General features: G+C 29.4%; 1 protein-coding gene and 1 long non-coding RNA gene across 2 annotated transcripts; one reads left to right on the top strand and one right to left on the bottom strand.

Moving 5' to 3' along the window:
* Window positions 1–5,064: 5,064 nt before the first annotated feature.
* Window positions 5,065–8,345, top strand: LOC143588331 (protein decapping 5-like). The gene is made up of 8 exons (XM_077069364.1): window positions 5,065–5,220; window positions 5,641–5,741; window positions 6,230–6,301; window positions 6,379–7,224; window positions 7,337–7,408; window positions 7,506–7,691; window positions 7,769–7,879; window positions 7,971–8,345. Exons 1-8 carry the CDS (start codon window positions 5,079–5,081, stop codon window positions 8,136–8,138), a joined length of 1,698 nt encoding a protein of 565 aa, XP_076925479.1. The 5' UTR covers window positions 5,065–5,078; the 3' UTR covers window positions 8,139–8,345.
* Window positions 8,346–18,824: 10,479 nt separating this feature from the next.
* On the bottom strand, window positions 18,825–19,698 carry LOC143588333 (uncharacterized). The gene is made up of 3 exons (XR_013145091.1): window positions 19,552–19,698; window positions 19,238–19,302; window positions 18,825–18,881 (listed from the first exon to the last, which is right to left on the bottom strand). It is a non-coding gene; the product is annotated as an uncharacterized LOC143588333 (long non-coding RNA).
* Between the last annotated feature and the right edge of the window lie 798 nt (window positions 19,699–20,496).

Here is a 20,496-nt window from a genome sequence, read left to right as displayed (position 1 = left end):
CAGTTAGCCATAACATAATCAAATCCAAGGTTCGAGCATGCAATCTTGAAACTTAATCATGTTGTTAAGGGGATGTTTGCGATTCCTTATTTTTGCCTCCTTATGACTTATAACTTATTAAAAAGTTAAATGATGTTTGGGTTTGCTTAATATGTGAGAGGAAAAGTTTCATAAGTCACAAAGTTTTATGACTTTTCCATAAGTTATAAGGAGGTAAAAATAAGGAATCCCAAACACCTCCTAAATGATAGATAATTATTAACGGATAAATAAGGTTTACTAACAAATCCTAATCGTAAGCATCAACAATCGTAACGCATACGCGGCTGGTAACCAGAGGTTCATTTACAACATGAATCAATTAAGTACAATTGTATGCTTTATTAAACCAAGAACAATCAACAACAATGCAAACAAGTATTATGTAGTTGAAAAATTAGATGCCTAGATTAAAATAAACCTAAATTGAATGTTTGTTTAACATTAATAAACATCAAGGAGCATATGTTATTCATTAACAATCAAATATAATTCAATACATAAAATGAACATAAAAAGAGAGATCATACAAACCCCACACCCGGGGATGACTCGAGATGAATCAGCCGCTCATAATCTTCAATTAAGCTTCGAATTGACTTGGGATGATGAGCTATGAACCCTGAGGTGATTAGAGGTCATCTAGGGCTCCTGAAATCGCCCCTATGCACCCAATATGGTTGGAAGTGGAGATATTTGATTAGGGTTCGTAAAATAGAACATATAGATCAAAACCTTTTTTTGCCCATTTTTACGTTCTTTGCGTTTCGCAAAGGAAGAATACATCATTTTTGGATTTGTCTCATTGAGAAACCCAATATTCATATATTATGGGTATCGTAACTCATTTCTACCACACGGTATGCTCGTTTTACTCATGGATGCTTGCTTGTCAACCCATCTTGTTTAGTTTTAGCATTCGCATAAGATTTTTCATCCAAACTCTTCTCGAAGTCTTCTAACACATCCCGAGACTCCAAATCATGCTCCTATATTTCCGAGATTTCATTTCATGCTCGTACAAGTCTTCTGTTTAGCATCTTTAACGATCAATTATCTAAAATATAAAAGCATGTATGAAGTATCATAGTTCACAGTTCACACAATAAACTAATTATAACTAATAAAGTAATACAATAAAATACGAAACTTATACTTGACTGTCACCCACATTCTGGTTACCACCTGCCACCACACGATAATCTTCTCACATCGCTAACACGTGTATTATGGTTAAAATCTAAGTTTTAGATCGAAAAAATTGAACAACAATTGGTCATGACATGTTTCAACATTAAGAGCAAACAGGAGGTGTTTTATTATGGACGTGAGTATTTAACGAATCTCCATTTGCGACTTGGTTTTCCTGAGATTGTTGAATTAGTTTAAGTCAAACCGAGGACTAGTTGGTGGTGATGACAAATCAAGATATATATATATAAGGGAGCTACTTGTAATTAAGAAGACGAAAATATGCAAAACTGTTAACCTCAAATACATCAATCTATGTTTGTTTTGGTTATTGATTAAATCCCATTATTTTGGTTTTGTTGCATAGAAAAATCGAGCAAGAATAGTGATCGCGACACACAAAGTAAAGTTGGTTTTGACCAGCCGCATATCATGAACATCCTATAACTACATGTTTATTATCGACATTCGAGAATTTTGTGGGCAGAAAGAAAGGGTGTTTGGGTAGGTTTTGTGTTTTTATATCTTTTAGTGTGTGACAGTCATTTTTCTTCATGAATGATTCAATCATGCAAACAATGGTGTAATGTATTGTGGGCAACAACACAACCCAACCCAACCCAACCCTTGAGAAGTATCGTAAATATAATGAGTGATTATACAAATCATGAATTAGAAGAAGAATTATGATGGGAAGTGGTTTCGAGGACACTAGTTTAAGATAATGGGTCGAGAAGATAAACATTGCAGCATGGGTGGAGTTTTTTGAATTAATTTTATTTAATAAAGAGGTTTAATGATAATATGTATAAAAACTTAAATAGATGAAACTAAAAATTGTTAGTGTCATGTACCAAACATGTTACATGTATCAAATATGTTGCACATTTGAGTGCATAGTAAACACGTAACTTTTCTAGATATGAAATCTGAAATATAACCATAATAATCATAATTATTCATGTGATTCTTAATTTATCATTACCATCCTTAGGCCAAACGTAGTGGGGCGGTAATTTGGGCGAAATTGGGCTAGAAGGGGCGCGAACACCCCCCCCCCCCCCCGACGATATGTGGGCGATATGGGGCGGGGCGGGGTTCTTTTGTCGCCGGATTGTTTGAAGATTTAATATTATTATATTAATTTGACCGTTCTTCTCCATTTCATACACAATTCATACCCAAATTATTCAAAAAATCTAACAAAATGAATCCTACAAACAACCCGAACCAACCGACACTCATGGAACTCGCCGCTACCATGAAAGAAACAATCAAAAAACACAAAAAGTGTGTCGAGGAACTCAACGATGCCACGAGAGAAACCGACAAACAACACGAAAAGATTGCCCAAATGTTGGAATTGCGGGAAATGAGTGAAGAATACAAATCCCTCAAAGATGACGGGTTACACGAAGAGACCGCATTATTGCAACGACAAAGAATGGAAAAATGCGCGAATATTATGGATATTAGTATTTTATTTAGTTATGTTTTTTAATATTTTTAGTTATGTATTTTTTTAATTTTAATGCATTATTAGTTATGTTTTTTAAGTTTTTTTGTATTTCTTTTTAATTTTAATACATTTTTATCTAAATATTTAAATAAATTGGTTTTTATTTGTTTAGTTTAGTTATAAAAAGAAAATAATAAAAAAAGAAACTGTGGGCCCAATTTGTAGCCCTTACACCATTACACCCTAAAAACAAATTTTCACTTCTTGCTGACTGGGCGCCACATGTCACAATTCGCCCCCAATTATAGCCCCTACACTACACATGGCCTTATAACTTATCCCACATTAAAATCTAGTGATTACTGTTAGGGAGAGAATAAATTATTAGAACTAAAGAATGTAATTAACTATTTCTTTTCTTCTCATTTCTTTCATTTTTCATTAAACTTGAGAATCTACTATTATAATAAATAAAAACCATAGTTGTGTCACATGGCACCTATTTGTCCAATTTGTTGCCAAGTGGCATCATTATTAATGTTCAACTTTAAAAGTTATAACTATTTAATTAATACAATTAATATATATTCCAAACATTCCATATTAATAATTTATCTATAATTTCATAGTAGTAAATAAAGTAAAATAAAATAGAATTAAAAGACCATATATAGAACTTTTGAAACTCATTTTAGTGTGTAAATTTGTGTCGTATGTTTTTAGTTTATTAGTGACCGATTCAGAAGATGTCACGATTCGTCTTTACTTTGAGCAATACGAAAATGGTTCATCTCATTTGTTTATTTTTTTACTATTAATTCTATATAATAAACATTTTTATATGTATTGATAATTTTTGCTAAAAGGACGCAGTTCAGCACTCAAGGAGAATAGCTTGACTATTATAATAAACCCCTTTTTTTTAATTTTACATATTAATAAAATGTACTTGACCATTATAATGATAGGAAAATGGTTGTATTTATCGGTGTTGCAAACTCATTTTATACAAAATCATTGTAATTGTAATGATTAAGATCATGAGTAGGATGTTCGAAATACTAAATATGTTTCTTATAAGTTAGTTGTTTATTATTATGATTTGTTTGTGTTTTATCTTCTATATAAAAACCTCAAAATTGATGGATATATGGGAGGAATGATAGTTTAGTTTCCAGTGAGATACTTATTTGTTGTGAATAAAATCTTTACAACAATTTTTTACTCTGATTTACGTAATGGGTCTTAACAAGTTTCACTTGAAACAGACCCACCATTAGTATAACTTAGAACATTTCGGGAAAGATCAACTTGTATTCGACACTTTAAGTAAATTGGTCAAATTTGCTATTTGTGTTCTCTTACAGCTAGCAAAAGGGGCGAGTCGTGTCAGTAGGCGGAACACATAAGAACCGGTTTAGTCGGTACAAATTAGAGACAAAAATGATTATTTTAAGAAAAATATTACTTTTGGTTCCAAACATGTTTTATTTACACAATTATTTTTACATTTACACACAAGTATAAAACTAATTATAACTGTTTAGTTTTTTGTATGTCGTTGGAGTTGAGTAAAATGTGTCAAGATCATCTAAAATTAAAAGTTTAATAAGATGATGTTTGAAACCGAAAAAAAAAGTGTGATAAAATGCATATAACTTTATTAGTATTACACTTTCTTTGCCGATATTACCAAATATGTAGTTTTTCTTGCCTCTAATTTTATAATCTAAGGCATAAATTAACTAGAAAAAAAAGACATGAAGTAAGCAACATAAGTTTATTTTTATTAGTTATAGATGGTTAATAATTTGATATCATTAATTAGATCATCAATTTGAATCCTTTGGTACTTTTTTTACCGATAGAAACTCTTGCAACTGTTAGTTCAGTAGCAAGATATGTTGAAACTAATACAACAATGTACTTAGGAGCAAATTTTTTTTATATTTTTCAGCTCTTGAGACTTTTCAACGGTTTTGATGTGATTTTTCTACATGATTGTTGCAACTTGAAGAACGAGAATTGTATAATAAGATACTGAATGAGATTTAACTTTTAAAACCCGTGTAATACACGGGTTTATAACCTAGTGCATTATATGAATCTACTTTCTTTTATTCTCCCATCCTATCCAATCTTATACTTTCCTTTCTTTTAATTAAAAACTCGAGAACGCAGTGTTAGAGAGAGAATAGATTTATTAAAACAAAACATTTAAAATGATTTAAAATAATAAACAAGGGGTTATTTTAGTAATTTGGCGAAATGTGGATGGTAAATTGAAATAGGGTTTGGAATTGTGTATACAAGGCACAAAGGATCCCCAAATCCATCAATCAATCAATACTCACATACACAAGCAAGCTTCAATCAATCTGTTAGGTTGATGGCGACTGAAGGTGGTTCTAGATCTTCCGTGGATTCCTACATTGGAAGCTTAATTAGCTTGACTTCCAAGAGTGAAATTAGATACGAAGGCATTCTGTATAATATTAACACCGAAGAATCCTCCATCGGATTGACTAACGGTACTACTATCTACTCTACAATTCAACTACTTGTTGTTGTTGTTTCAATTCATAAGTTAACCACTGATATATGTTTTGTGTAATCCCTACTATACACTATACCACTTAGATATGTTTTATATACTGTATTAAGATTGGGAGAATGGTGCTTTTCTTTGAGTCCCAGGACAGAATGTTTGGAAACATATTTATTTAAGATATCATACACAAACTGAGTAAGGCTAGCTGCAAGAAACTTAAGCATCAAGATTCACATTTTTTTAGATAGGTTGTGAATATCAAAATTACTAAAGTAACTGTCTTTCTTGTCTGCATCGATATGTGCTTGGTTTGTTATATAGTTTTTTTTATATGTTATGTTCACTAATCCTTTTCAAACTTGCTATATTGAATAATTAACTTATTACTGAAACTCTGCAGTAAGATCGTTTGGAACTGAAGGGAGAAAAAAAGATGGCCCACAACTCCCGCCCAGCGACAAAGTTTATGAGTACATATTATTTCGTGGAAGTGATATCAAGGTGCCTAAATCTAAAGTTGTTTTGACTTTCATTCCTTTGCTTGCTGGTTTGTGTTTAGGAGGTTACATATTTATGATCATTGCATGGGATTCTGGTTTATTTAATAATAGCTTTCTGTTTTCCGAAATAAATAGTCGTGAGATTTGTGTTGAACTTTGATATTTTGGCTGGGGAAACATCTAGTTAAGGGCTTAATATATTGTTTAGAACAAAAAGAAAAGTAACAAGTGATGTATATAACTAAAAACATACATTTAAACGATTGCTGCTTATGCATATTAAATGTGATTAGATAAGCAGTTTATATATTATTTTTAGGAGATACATATGAGTTGCAAGGATATATGCATTTATTTGGTGACATTGGTTTGATTTATTAAATCAAACCATACAATGCTTTAACATTTTTAAACAAAATGATAAACTATTTCGTGTATATTTTGACTTTCAGACAATGAAGATGTTACCATTACTTTTCTATTTTGCAGGATCTTCAGGTGAAATCTTCTCAGCCTGTTCAACCCACACAACCCGTAAACAGTGATCCTGCCATAATACAGGTATTTAAGATAAAATCAGTGACGTATTTACAAAAACTTTCATTGTGTATCAATTTGAACACTTCATTTTAATGCAGTCTCACTATCCTCGGCCACCACCTACTGCATCTTCAACCTTATCTCCTGCTGTTAGTGACTCTTTGTCCAATCCTAGCACATACAACCCACATCTAGGTCAACCTGGGTCAACTTTTCAAGGTGGGCTGCCTTTATATCAACCTGGAGGAAACGTTGGGCCATGGGGCCCATCACCACCTCCTGCAAATGCAAATCCAAACCCTAGTGGGCTATCAATGCCTATGTATTGGCCAGGATATTATGCTCCCCCACCAAATGCACTTCAACAGTCATTGCCTCGACCACCACAAGGGTTAGGAATGCCACCTTCATTACAACAACCTACGCAGCAGCAGTACCCTGGTTTCAATGCTGCGTTACCAACTGGTCCAATAACTACATCTGCCAGCTCAGCTACTTTAACATCTAACTCTTTACTAGGACCCACATTGCCTTCTTTGCCAACCGCACTGCCAAGCAGCAACTTGCAACCACAGTCTACGGCTGTCACTACCACTGATGTAAATGTCAGCATCCCTCCAGTCAACCCTAACGCGTTTTCTGACGCAAGGTTTCCTTACACAACCCAGGCTGTTGGCGGTGGTGCTGCACCTCCGGTCCCTACTGAACCACCTACACCATTGCTTATAACTCCAGGTCAGCTGCTGCAGTCTGTGCCAAGTAGTGTTGTTTCAGCTCAAGCCATACAACAGCCCCTAGCTGTTCAGAATGATGTGGAAGTGGTTCAAGTGCCACCAGCACCTTCATCACAACCGCCTGTGCCTGTTCCTGTTTCAGCTCCGGTGGCAACAGAAGCTCAGCCGCCGATATTGCCGCTGCCACCTCAAACACAAATTGCTCAAAAGGTACATGACTCCTCACATTTGATCTAATGATCAGCATTTAAGGTACTTTTTTCTTTACTTACATGTGTTTTAACTTATTCGTTGATGTGCTATTTTTTTTCTTGTTCTTTAGCCAAATGGCGCTACTTACCAGAACCGCCCAAATTACGGTTACAGAGGGCGCGAAAGAGGCAGAGGATCTGGGGTATGGTTTTCTTTTAAAGTTTAATATACCTTGTTTATCATTTTCTACTGTACTGTGATCTGACTGTATGTATTTATTTTTTACTCAAACTATTTAGGGGTCACGGCCAGTGATGAAATTTACTGAGGAGTTCGATTTTAATGCAATGAATGAGAAATTCAACAAGGATGAAGTGTGGGGTACTTTGGGAAAAAGTAATTTAAAGGAGAAGGGTGAAAATGCTACTGATGAGGATGAATATGAAGAGGAAAATGTTCCCAACTTACCCAAAGTTGATGTTAAGGTGACCTTATTGACCATTATAATTATCATAAATAAGTTCATTCTCTGTACTAAAATACAACCTGCAATCATCTATAGCCTGTGTACACTAAGGACGACTTTTTTGATACATTATCTAGCAACACATCTGATCGTCAATCAAATTATGGACGGACTAGATTTTCCGAACAGATGAAACTAGATACAGAGGTTAGTTCAGCTCAAGTTTTGTCTTTAGTGATAGGTTTTGGCTTTTCTTTTCTATTTTTAGGTAAGTTGATGTGTTGTGGTGCTCTTGCAGACATTTGGAGAATTTTCTAGGTACAAAGGTGGTGGTAGAGGTGGGCGTGGTCCCTACCGCGGAGGGCGGTCTCGAGGCGGTGGTTATTATGGAAGAGGAGGATATGGTTATGTAGGAAGGGGCCGTGGCGGGAGAAATCCAAATCAAAATGCAGCCAATGATTATTAATGTGTTGGTGTTTTTACAAGTGTTTTAAGTGCATACCAAATGTGAAGGATATGGTGGTTTTCTTTTCCTTTTACCTTTTCGTTTGAAGAGAAATAATATAAATGAATGCTTGTTCCCTGCTTCCTTTGTGGTATGGCTTTATTACTTGGTTAGTCATGAGTATTTGTAGACCTGATGTTTCAAAGTTTATGATTTGAAGACGAGTAATATGTTGTTTTTGAGTGTGTTTAAGTTGATGGTTTTCCTAATAAAAAATTAAGCTGGCTCTTGTTCTGTTTAGTTAAGTGTTATTGTTAAACAACTCTTTGTGGAATTTTGTAAGATTAGACTCTCACATAGTGGTATCTAATCAGGTAGTGTTTGACATGTCTTAAGTAATCAAATGAAATTTTCCCAAAAGTTCCAATCAAGCAATCAAATTTCTTTTTATTATTTGTTTTTTCATAGATGATACTGTAATATATATGTAAATTTCCCTAGTAATTATATATGATTTTTTATTTAAAATTTCTCAATGTTCCATTTGATTTTTGGATTCTATTATAGTTCATGATTTCGTCAATTTTTTAAAGCCGAATACAAAGACCATAGGTGATAATGATTTCAAGAGGAATGAAGTCATGCACACAACGAAGAAGATTAGAGAACACAAAAACATCAGATTGATCACTTTGATACAATGTATATGTTTCTTCACAAAATGATTTCATTAATATCATGGTTCCTTTTCACAAACTATTCGTTTGATTTGTTCAATACATGTTTCAAGAACCAGAAAACGATTTCCTCCTCTCCAAGATATGTTTTAAGACTAGATATTGATTCCTCACAAGTCTTGCAATTTCTACAAATAGGCTGACGAAGAGACCAAATGAAATTGACCATCTGCATATAGGAAAGTGTAAAGATTGATATTTAAAATATAATTAAGGACAAAAAACTGTCATATATATATATATATATATACTAGTAGGAAACCTGCGCGATGCTGCGGGGAGGCGACAAGTTGCAGTGTAATACTTGTCTATAACGGTTTATCAATTCTTTCATGATATATTGTATGGTACTCGTGTTAATTTTCTTATTCATATAATTTATTAAAAAAGTTTATCATGTAATTTATTGCAAATGACAAATGTAAGCATTAAAAACACAACCATGAATAAATGTGACTATCTAACTATACTATTAAAATTCTATTAAAGCAATAGGCTTTAAGTTCATTTCCTCCCTTCCTATTGGTTGTTGATTATAGTTTCCATGTATATGAATCACTTCTTTAATTTTCATCTCAATAAAATAAATTAATAATAAATTTAAATAAGATACAATTAATTTTATTTAATTATTCTCTTTCATTTTTTATTTAATCTTTAATCTCCAATCTTTTATAATTATTTTTCAACTTACTAATTATAATTCATAATTAATTACAAATCATAGTTATCTTTTAAAATTAATATTAATTTTTTAATTTTTGATTGATTTCATTCACAAATTTGAATGTCTTTGGTTGATATAATATCTTTTTGTCGTTCACAAATTTCATAATGAATTAATTTTTCAATTTTTGAATTTTAGATAATAGATAATTTAGATAGTTAATTGATATTTCATTAATAGGATTAAATATATATAGAATACGGATTTAAATATAATTTGTTCTAATATTATATTTTTGAAAATTTATGAAATTTTTTAATTTTGATTGATTTCATTCACATAATTATGTTTCCCACCATCTTTAATGTAATTTAGATAATACATAATTTAGATAATTAATTGATAATTCATCAATATGATTCAATATACAGAGGTTACAAGATTCAATATACAAAGATTATAAATTTCACTTTAGTATAATTGGTTCTAATATTATATTTATGAAAATTTATGAATTTCACCAATTGACTTATACAAATATTAAATTTTAGGAATTTATAAATGAATCACCCATTTGATTCAAGAAATCTTTAATTATGGAATTTCTATATTTTATTTAATTATTGTTTATTATTTGATTAGATATTTGATTAAACATACTTAAGGTTTACTATAAATACGGATCTTTAATTACGGATGTTGACCCATTTACTATTAACTATTTAATTATTGTTGACCCATTTACTATAAATACAGAATTCCTCTATTTAGCATCACCAAAATTATTTAATTATGAAAGTTGTATATTTTAATTAATTTTTGTAATTCATTTGATTAAGGATTTGATGATTAAGTAATTCATTAAGCCCTTTTAAGGTTTACTATAAATAAGCAGTTGACCCGTTAACTGATGCTAACTAGAGAAATTCTGAGTTGTAAACAATTTACTTTTAAATATTCTAATTGATAATATTGTAATTGATAATTGATGTTCAATTATATTAAAATTGTGTTATTAGTAATAAATAAAAACCAATTTGTGTTAAATTGATAAAATTGTGTTAATATTAATAATATAATTTTATATATTAGATATACGGTATTATAATTGATGATTAATTATATTGTTGTAAATTAAACCTAATTGACTAAAATTTTCAAAATTCATTAATCCTAATTGCCTAATTTTCGACCTTAATTTAGGTTTAATTTGAATTCCCTAACTTTTTGTTTCTAATTAATTATCTATATACATTCATTCTATAATCCATTCTACCAAAGTTCAATCCGTATAAATACTTGTCTTTCATAGGGTAATTCGTACACTATCAAACCTGCTTTAGCAAAAACGATTATATTTGTTTCTAAGGTTTATAATTTTTCTTCTGTTTATATCCTCCATGTTTATTTTTATTTTTTGGCTTAAAATTGTTATTGTTCATATATTAATGTTTTGTTTATTTTTTATTTCTCACCATAGCAAGATGGAGCCAACAAATATCACCACGTTGAACCAACTTGATGTTCTCAATAGTGAGTGTATCCTCAAAGTGTATTGGCGTATGAAGGAAAATTCAAAGCCCGAGGAGGATTGGTCGATCGAAATGATTGTGCAAGACGAAATGATATTCTTACACATTCTTAATTTTTCTATATCATTCATACAATTTTTTACTAATGTTAATATTAATGTTTCAGGGTAATAGAATTCAAGCCTATGTACAAAAGTCTTGCATTCCCAAGCATGATGTTTTATATCAATTACAATTATTTTTGTTTTATGTTTTTGTTTGTATTTATATTAATAATTATATGATTTTTTCTTATAATATCTTTAGGTTATTTATCAAAATCTAAGATTCAATGAAGATCTTCACTATTTCGTTTTTCCGGTAACGCGATTCAAAATTTTCGGTTGTAAATTCTAGCATCAATTTTACATTTTTTCACATGATTCAAATCTTCCATAATTTGGAATTTATAATTATGTGATATTAATATTTAACTTTATCATTTCAGGTTATTGTCCCCAACTTGATATAGCTAATTAATTTCATGGATTGAGGATTGTTTGATAAGATGCATTTTATTTTTGTATAATATTAATATATATTTCTGTTAGTATTCATGTATTTATTTATTTTTCACAATTTATGTAATTCAATTGATTATTATATAATCCGGAAATGAAATTTAGTTGATTATTCTATAAGACATTAAATTATCTATAGTAAGATAAACAATCTTATATTGTTGTTGGTCGAAGTCCAATTAATTTACCAATGTCAACGCAATTTAAAACGTTATTATACTTTCCAATATTATCTTACGTTACATTTTTAGATTTATACACATTTAATATGACATTTTATAAACTGATTTTCTCCATTCAAATATCATATATATATATATATATATATATATATATATATATATATATATATATATATAAATTCAATTCTCATCATTTATATGAAATTTACAAAAATATATTATAGAGTTTGAATTTCACCATTTATTAAAAAATATATTTGCAAATCCAATTTAATATATTTTCATGGTTTTCATTATTGGTCAAATTTTATTTAATATATTTTCATGATTTTAATTACGTAAATACAATAATAATCTTTTCATGATTTTCATTTATTTTCAAATTTTCATGATTTTTATTATAGGTCAAATTCTATTTAAAAGTTTCTTGTATTAAGTGAAGTTCTTATGGTGTTTTAAAATTTTATATTATCTATATACTATTTTCTATTAATATTAAATGTATTTTATTAATATAACCGTCTATTAAGCATAAAAAATTTATACCATACTAAATACGCAATTTGAAAATTTTAAAAGATGTTTATAGTTTTCAATCTCATCAGACTTTACATTTACCTTTTATTTATTTTAACTATATATTATTTATTTAGTCAACTTAAAAAAATGTAAAGTTTCTGAATTTTGAATTCTAAAAAACTATTTAATACAATTGATTATGGAAACTAATTCAGATTCCTTAATAAGTTACGAAATTTGACCATCAATTTAGTCTCAAGTTTAACAAATTTAGATCATATTAAATACGGAAATTTAAAATATTTTTTTATAGTTTCTAATCGCAACTATCAATATTAATGTCTTCAATCTCAACAAACTTTTAATCTTATACCATTTGACCAAAATGATATAATCATAACTAATGATACTATATTTTGCCAACTTCAAAACTATTTATACTTTCTATATATGTAAATCGTTTGATTTTAAGCTTTTACAATATATGTTGACCACTAATTAATTTATTAGTTATGAGTTATGACGTTTCTTTAAAATCAATTTTGGAAGAAATTTATGACACAATTAGACGTTTTACTTTTTCAAAAATTCTTAAAACGGACTTTTTTTTTCCAGATTATTCAAACGTTTACATACTACATATAATAATTTTAAACTTTTATTATATTTTTCATTCGTAGAGAAGGTTTATGTCTCAAATTCCTATAACTCGGTTGTCAGTCATGTGTTTATCAATGATTATTTGTTTGAAATTGAAAATTACAAAAACCGGTATTATAAAAAACTATGATACTCATTAATTATACACACACACACACATATTGTTTATATTTGTTGTCAAATTAGTTATGCAAAATGTGTATAAGACAATACATTTTTCTGTTGATTTCATTAGAGCATTATGTTTTAATTAACATGTGTTATTTGTACTCACGGTATAATTTATAAACATGTTTTAAATTTTCATTTATCTCTGATTGTCTTTGTATGTTTTTATATTTGAATTAAAATATAAATGCTACATCTTGTAATTAATGTAAAATGTTCTTTTTTTTTTTAATTTGACATCTACATTTCTTTAAAATTATAATAGATACATATATATGATTTTATAATTTCCAATATCATCAAACTTTACATTTTATTTATGTGTAAATGTAAATAATGTCTAAATTCAAGATTTATGCCTTAAATAAAACCATATATTCCGATAACTAATTCTAAATATTCTAAACATATATATATGTTTGAATCCAGCAAAATAAACTTTAGTTATGTTTATTTTGTTTCACCATATTATAACCATGGTCCTCAAAGTTTTATGTCATTTTAATAATTTTATAAACTTTAAAATTGTAACTCAAAGGTAAATTTTGTAAATCAATGGTCAAACATTTCATAATGTGTAACATTATTACGATTGAAACTTATTATTTTTAAAAGAATTTTCAGTTTTAAATTTTAAACTTTTAAATTTAACTGGTCAAACATTCCATAATTTCTAAATGTACCATGATTAAAAATTCATTATTACTAAAAAGATATCCAATTTTAAATTTTAAAATTTACAATAACTTAAATATTATTACAATCTGGTCAAACAATCCATAATAAACCTATTAATGTAATTATGATATTAATTATTTTAATTATTATTAGAATTCAAAAACATACTAATTCATCTCATTTACATTATATAAATCTTAAGGTTGAAAACTCTAACCATTATAATCTCTCTCTCTCTCTCTCTCTCACTCTCTCTCTCTCTCTGTTTCGGATTACTATCTCCATCATCGCCAATTCCAGTAAGGGAGATTAATTATTTTCCAGTAACGTTTAATTTGATACTCTAATAGTTGATTTTCATATTATTCATTATTTCATTAACAATTCTTTTTCCCCCTTTTTGTTTGTATTGATTTAATTATTATATAATTTTCTTATAATCTCTTTAGGTTCCATATCAAAATAAAAACTTCAACGGAGATGTTGAACTATTACGGTTTTCCGGTAAGGTATTATGAAAAATACTATAATACTAGATGGGTCATTAGCATCTTGAGTTGTAGTCATAATAAGTTCAAGTCAATATTAGAGTGTGTACAAGTTATGGCTCTATGAATCGTTAAACAAGTCATATAAGTCAATTGATGTTTCTAAGTGTTTAGTTATTAGCTATTAAAAAAACCAATTTGTTCTTTTTTATATTAATCTTTGACGACAACGAAATGCTACAAATTAAAGTATAAACCTTGTATAAAAGGAAGTATTTAGGGAGTTGTAAATATGAAATTTATGATACTTTTGTTAAATAAATAGTTAGATTGTATAGACTTTTGTTCGTGTTTATTTTAAATTACACTTCAATAAGTTCTTCCTACATCTTGTCAAAGTGAAAGGTACTTAAACTATAAAAAAACACGAGGCTCACAGTTGGATGTCAATCCTTACATGTTGAAGAGATAAAATAAGTTGCGAATTAATTATTGGATATAGGTGAAGGGAATGTTGGGGGTGGGGTTCAAATGACGACAAATGAATGTACAAATTACCGATGGTCTTCTAATTAACAATTCATTATATCCAGTTTATGATTTAATAGAGTTTGTGTATCCTTCGATTTTAGACAAGTTCAATGAATTTACTTTCAAGAACGGGCGATATTGTAAGTTAAAATTATTTGTGTTTATTAGACGAATAATATAATATTCAAATATATAATCAAATTTCTTTACGTGACGAATTTTCTATTTCCCACCCGTGTACTACACGGGTTAGTAACCTAGTAGGTTATATTTGGGTTCTATCAACCATATACAGAATATTTAACAATCCTTGAAAGAACTAATATTGTAAACCAAGTCAACCAGATCAAGTTATATCTGTCAAAAGCATTTCAACAAACGGAAAGAAAGAAATCTACAACAATGTTATATAGCAATACAATAACCGATTAGACAACTAAGATTCACTAATCATACAATCTCAAGGGTCCATAAAAAACAGTATGATAAATCTAAGGTTTTTACACTCTAAGAAGGAACAACCAAATTTCTCTTAACCCTTTTACTGCAATTTACCAAAAAAGGACTTCAACACCAACCTGCAGCAGCAGAGAACGACCTGAAACAACACACAAATAACTCAAAACTGCCAAAAATAGATTCTGAACTTATAATTTTGATTTCATCAACAGAGCATGATGTATGAACAAAAAGTGATTCTTTTGTGTTTTTTATTCTTGGATATTCAAAATAACTAATATGTTACGTTGATTATAAAAACAATATTATTGTTATAATAATAATAATAATAATAATAATAATAATAATAATAATAATAATAACATTCTAAACCTCCTAATAGGGAGTGTGAGCACTAATCTTTAGAAGCAAGCTTGTGAGATACCGATCGTTGATCTTTTTCGGGCAATGCAATGTGTCACAAGATCTGAGTCAACAAGGCATTTTCGCTTCATGAAACTGTCATAATAAAATGATTTTAACTACCATAAATAACACTTAAATTTATTTATGCAGGTGAATGATAAAAAAAAGTTACATGCAAGAGTTGATAATACAACCTAAAAGTTACTGCACTGACCTTGAGGAACATAGTTATCAACTTATCATATTAATAAACTTAAAGAGCAAAAAGGAAATTCGTTAGCCGTAAAAATATCATTTCTTTATGTTTGTATACAACATTTAATTCAACGACTCATGACTTTTTTTTTAACGAAAAAAGCCCGAAATTAACCGAACCAACCCTTTCAGAATCTGACCCGCAAATACAGTAATACTCGCCTACTAATAGCTTTAATAATTATATATAATAATTATTACTCTGTAAAAAAATACATAAACATTAAATAAAATTATATATATAATGAGCTATTTTAATAAACAAACTTATTTTAAGGCTCAAATTGAGCCCAAACTCGTTTAACTTAGTAAAGCTCGAATCAGCTTGTTTATCATTAGTTATTTTTATTATATTTTATATACAATAATTATTATTCCGGAAATATATACTTCAAACATTAAATAAAATTATATAAATGTCGGGCTCATTTAGGCTCGCGATCCTACTCAAGCTCGATTAGTGAATATCAGACTCGTTTATTAAACAAGCTTATTTTTAGGCTTGTGTTGAGCCTAAGCTCGTTTAACTTACAAAAGTTTGAATTCGCCTCGTTAGCATTTAGTATTTTTTTTATCATTATATATAATAATTATTATTCTGTAAACATATACTTAAAACAGTAAATATAAATTATATAAATATTGGCCTCACTAACATACTCAAGCTCTAGAAGTTGAACTTGTTTATTGAACAAGCTTATTTTAGGCTCGAGTTGAGTGCAAGCTCGTTTAACTTACAAAAGCTTGAATCTGGCTTATTTATCATTTTGTTATACTTACCAGGATTTATATATAATAATAATTATTATATGAACATAACAAACAACAATCGTAAACGTCACAACTTTGTAACCTGATATGAACCAAAACACTTTGGTGACTCGACTCACTTTGTAATCTCACTCAGCCTCCATAGAAAAGGGTACTCACCCTGTACCAAAAAATCGTATACCTTACAGCAAATTAAAAATTATTATTTTGAAATAAAAATTTCATAACTAAATTATTATAGTATATAACAGTATGATAACAATAACTAATTTATTAAATAATTATTAATAAATGAGTCGTGGTTGAGCTGAGCTCGAGCTTGGAAAATTAAGCTCGAAACCAGCCGAGTTCGGGCTCAGCCCACTTCGTTTACACCCCTAAGCTCAATACTTTGAGTTAATGTCGAGCAATACATAATTCTACAAAAAGATTACAACATGTTACTTGATTATATAAAAGAAAAAACCTTTTTTTTGAAAATTTCTATTATTTTAAATTCACATATAAAAGCAGTTACAAGGGGATGTTGAATTAATTAATACCATGCAACAAAGTAGTCAAAGACACTACAAGTGGCATATCCTCAATTTGCTCACCCTCAAATGAAGCTTCAAACTCATGCATTATCTTTTGTAGAGAATACTGAAAAATTAACAAAAATAAGCAAATTAACAAAATATAATAAAGCAGAATTTCGGAAAATACTATTTAGGATAAAAAAAAATTACCTTCGACACTTCAATTAGGAGGAACGAATTAGAGTTGTGAAATTTTTTTCGACGCCTCATGAGCAACACATTATGCTAAAGAATCAAACTATATAAGCAGAAATTCATCCCCTTCACGTCGTCTAATTTATTTATGAACGCTTTCATATCTGCACAACCGAACATTTTGAAGGCTTCTGCAATGTAGAAGACAAAATATTACAAAGTTCAATTACAATAACCTTTGGATCAAAGAAGTAGTTGAGTGTCAGTGACATATCTCGAACCAACTCAGTTAGAAATAATGTATTAATGTTCCGCTCAAAGTGTTAACCCTATGCAATGAGACTTGTAAAATGTGCAATACAATTTATATTACTTAAAATTTAAGATGCCCATGACTCGTACATTATATATAGTACAGATTATTTAAGTGTGTTCTATAAAATGACTTAAAACAATTACAACATTTTTATATGAAAATTTAAAAATTTTAATAATAATGTGGTTTTAAGTTTCACGTGTGCCTAAATGCCCCCTGGTTAGTTATAAGGTCAAAATTAGTATGCTTGCCAACTAACCATCGTGGGTTCATTTTAATCTAAATGGGCTCAGGTCACTTTCGGGTCGAACCTGTAACCCGTTTAGGTAAACGAGTCATTTTCATGCCATCCTGATGAATTAGCGGTACACTCTTAGATATAATATTTTACTCATGTTAACATCAAAATCCTGTTTATATTTTTAACTTTTTAAGTATATAGAATAGATAGATGTACAATAACAAAAATTGTAAAACTGACCCGAAAGGGGTGGTTGCTATGCATTTTGCCGCCCGCTTACCTGTCACTTCATTATAAATCGTTCGAATGTTTTTTAATAATTATATTTGTTTTTTAAAAATATATTGATAATCTAAAATTAATAAAACATCATTATCGTTATCATAAACCTGATTTTGTTGGTGAGAAGCGTAGTAGAATTCAGGTTTGTTATGGCATTGAGAAGAGGTTCTTAGTTATATTTTCTATGTAGTGTATTTACTATATCATACTTTAAGAAATTACACATTGTACATGGAAATGTGTACACTATTTTGAAAATGCAGATATCGTTATATATTGACATTGGTAGTTGATATATCAGAGATTTAAATTAAGTTACCTGAATTGATCGGGTTCTGTATCGACAATCAAAGTTTGCATAATCTCAAAACCATAATTGGAGATGGCCTGAAACATAAGAAAACAAAATTGGTTCTTTGATAGTCACACGTGCGTAAAAACGATCTGAAATGTGTCAAATAGAGTAGTTTAAAGTATGGGTTAGATAAAGAATAATACCTGAAGAGAAAAGGCGAGTTCTTGCGTTGATGAAGTTGTTGCAAATGGGCGTAAAGATGTTCTTATATGAACCACGATCATATATTCAGTAAACAACGTGATCTAGAGTAAAAAATGGACATTACAATTAAAGAAGCTGCAATGCAATTAAAAAAACAAAGTAGACTTCATATCTAATGCTAGAAATTGAGTGGAACCAACTTTCACATACATAATTGGCAGCTACCTATAACAATATATGATAACTTTTTGTCCCAGTTTACCAATATATGATAACTTTAAGAAAATATCTTCATGTTGAGTAAAATAATAGTAACTCATATTCATATGAAATATGTTTTGAATCTCAAACAAGAAATCTTGACGTTGTTCAAGAAAATAAAAATAAGAACATGATTGATGAGTTGAACAAACCTGATCATTAGAGAATCTTTTAGAATGAGAAGAAATTAAACTACCTGTGCATTCTGTCTTGCTCTACGATGACTTCCTCTGCCATAGCCAACTCCGGTGGTCATTACTGCTTGCAGCGGATTAAAAAACAAACACTAATACCCTCACACAATTGATCAACAATTCACCAATCTCAATCTAACAAACCCAATATCTTCTATAAAACTGGATTACAATCAAAACCCACAATCTTAAACCTCTTAAAAATAGACCCTTTTAACAAAAATTGTAAACTTTTGAGGGCCTTGTATATTGACAAAACCAAGAAACCGTTTTTAAGATAGATTATATGAAATAGTAGCTTGAACAAACTACAAACCTGATCATATTGTATTGAGGCGACCGGACAAACTTCCAAATTGAACTAAAGAGGAAAATTGATCGACTATGACGATTAAACTGGAAAGACATCTCAGCGAAGCCATATTAGATGTGCCTACAAATTTGATTTTGAATGGCAACGATGGAAGTTGATTTGATAAGAACATAAGTGTGAATACATGTTAATAACACAATTGATGGCGACGAAGTAATTGAATCGTAAGCCCGTTGATCATATTCTTCAGTTTGCATCGAAACAAAAAGCCCTAATGGTGATGATTGAGCTTATATATAATCGGAATCGGAGATGATTACTGGTGGTGTGGAGTATGGTTTTTGACACACCTATTATTGAGCTAACTGTTATGAGGGAGCATATGAGAGAATGTGAAACAGGCTTAAACAATAATCGTCCTAAACCAAAGTCAAATATATTTACCTTTACAAGTTTAATTAATTATACTCTCAAACAACTTGTACATTGATGCTTAGTGGACTTGTACCTTATAATACGCAACTCAGTTTTTAATAAAATTTATATCAAAACGTAGATAAAAATAACAACGTTGCAATCGTATGTCTGATTTTTTTTAAAAAAATAATAAACTAAAATATATAAAAGAAATAGTAAAAAAAATAGATTTGAGGAATATATGGAGAAAGATGAGGGAGTGAAAAGTAAATATTGCTTGAATTTTCAAAAAAAAGGCAAAGAGAAAGGGAAGAAATGTAATTATATATATTGTTACGTAACATAGTGTGGATTATAAGACTATTTTAGCTCTTGAAATTCAAAATTACATGCTACATGAGTTGTTATTATAGCAATAAGTTAGGTACCTATTAAAATTTAAGAGGTCCATAACTCCACTATTATATATAGTAGATATATATATATAGAAAAAAGAGTTCAAATAAAAAATAAGTGTTTTGTGAGAATTGT

Source organism: Bidens hawaiensis, unplaced genomic scaffold (genome assembly GCF_021521415.1).
Source record: "Bidens hawaiensis isolate Kalapana, Puna unplaced genomic scaffold, B.hawaiensis_p1.1 tig00036320_1, whole genome shotgun sequence".
In the NCBI taxonomy this organism is placed as follows: domain Eukaryota; kingdom Viridiplantae; phylum Streptophyta; class Magnoliopsida; order Asterales; family Asteraceae; genus Bidens; species Bidens hawaiensis.
Note: the sequence above shows the minus strand (reverse complement) of the source record. Positions and strands in the feature narration are given on the sequence as shown.

Coding starts and splice junctions, on each gene's coding strand:
- LOC143588331 (XM_077069364.1), top strand. CDS start 5,079: ATGGCGACTGAAGGTGGTTCTAGATCTTCCGTGGATTCCTACATTGGA. Junction 5,742..6,229: donor TTCGTGGAAGTGATATCAAG/GTGCCTAAATCT, acceptor TCTATTTTGCAG/GATCTTCAGGTGAAATCTTC. Junction 7,225..7,336: donor AAACACAAATTGCTCAAAAG/GTACATGACTCC, acceptor CTTGTTCTTTAG/CCAAATGGCGCTACTTACCA.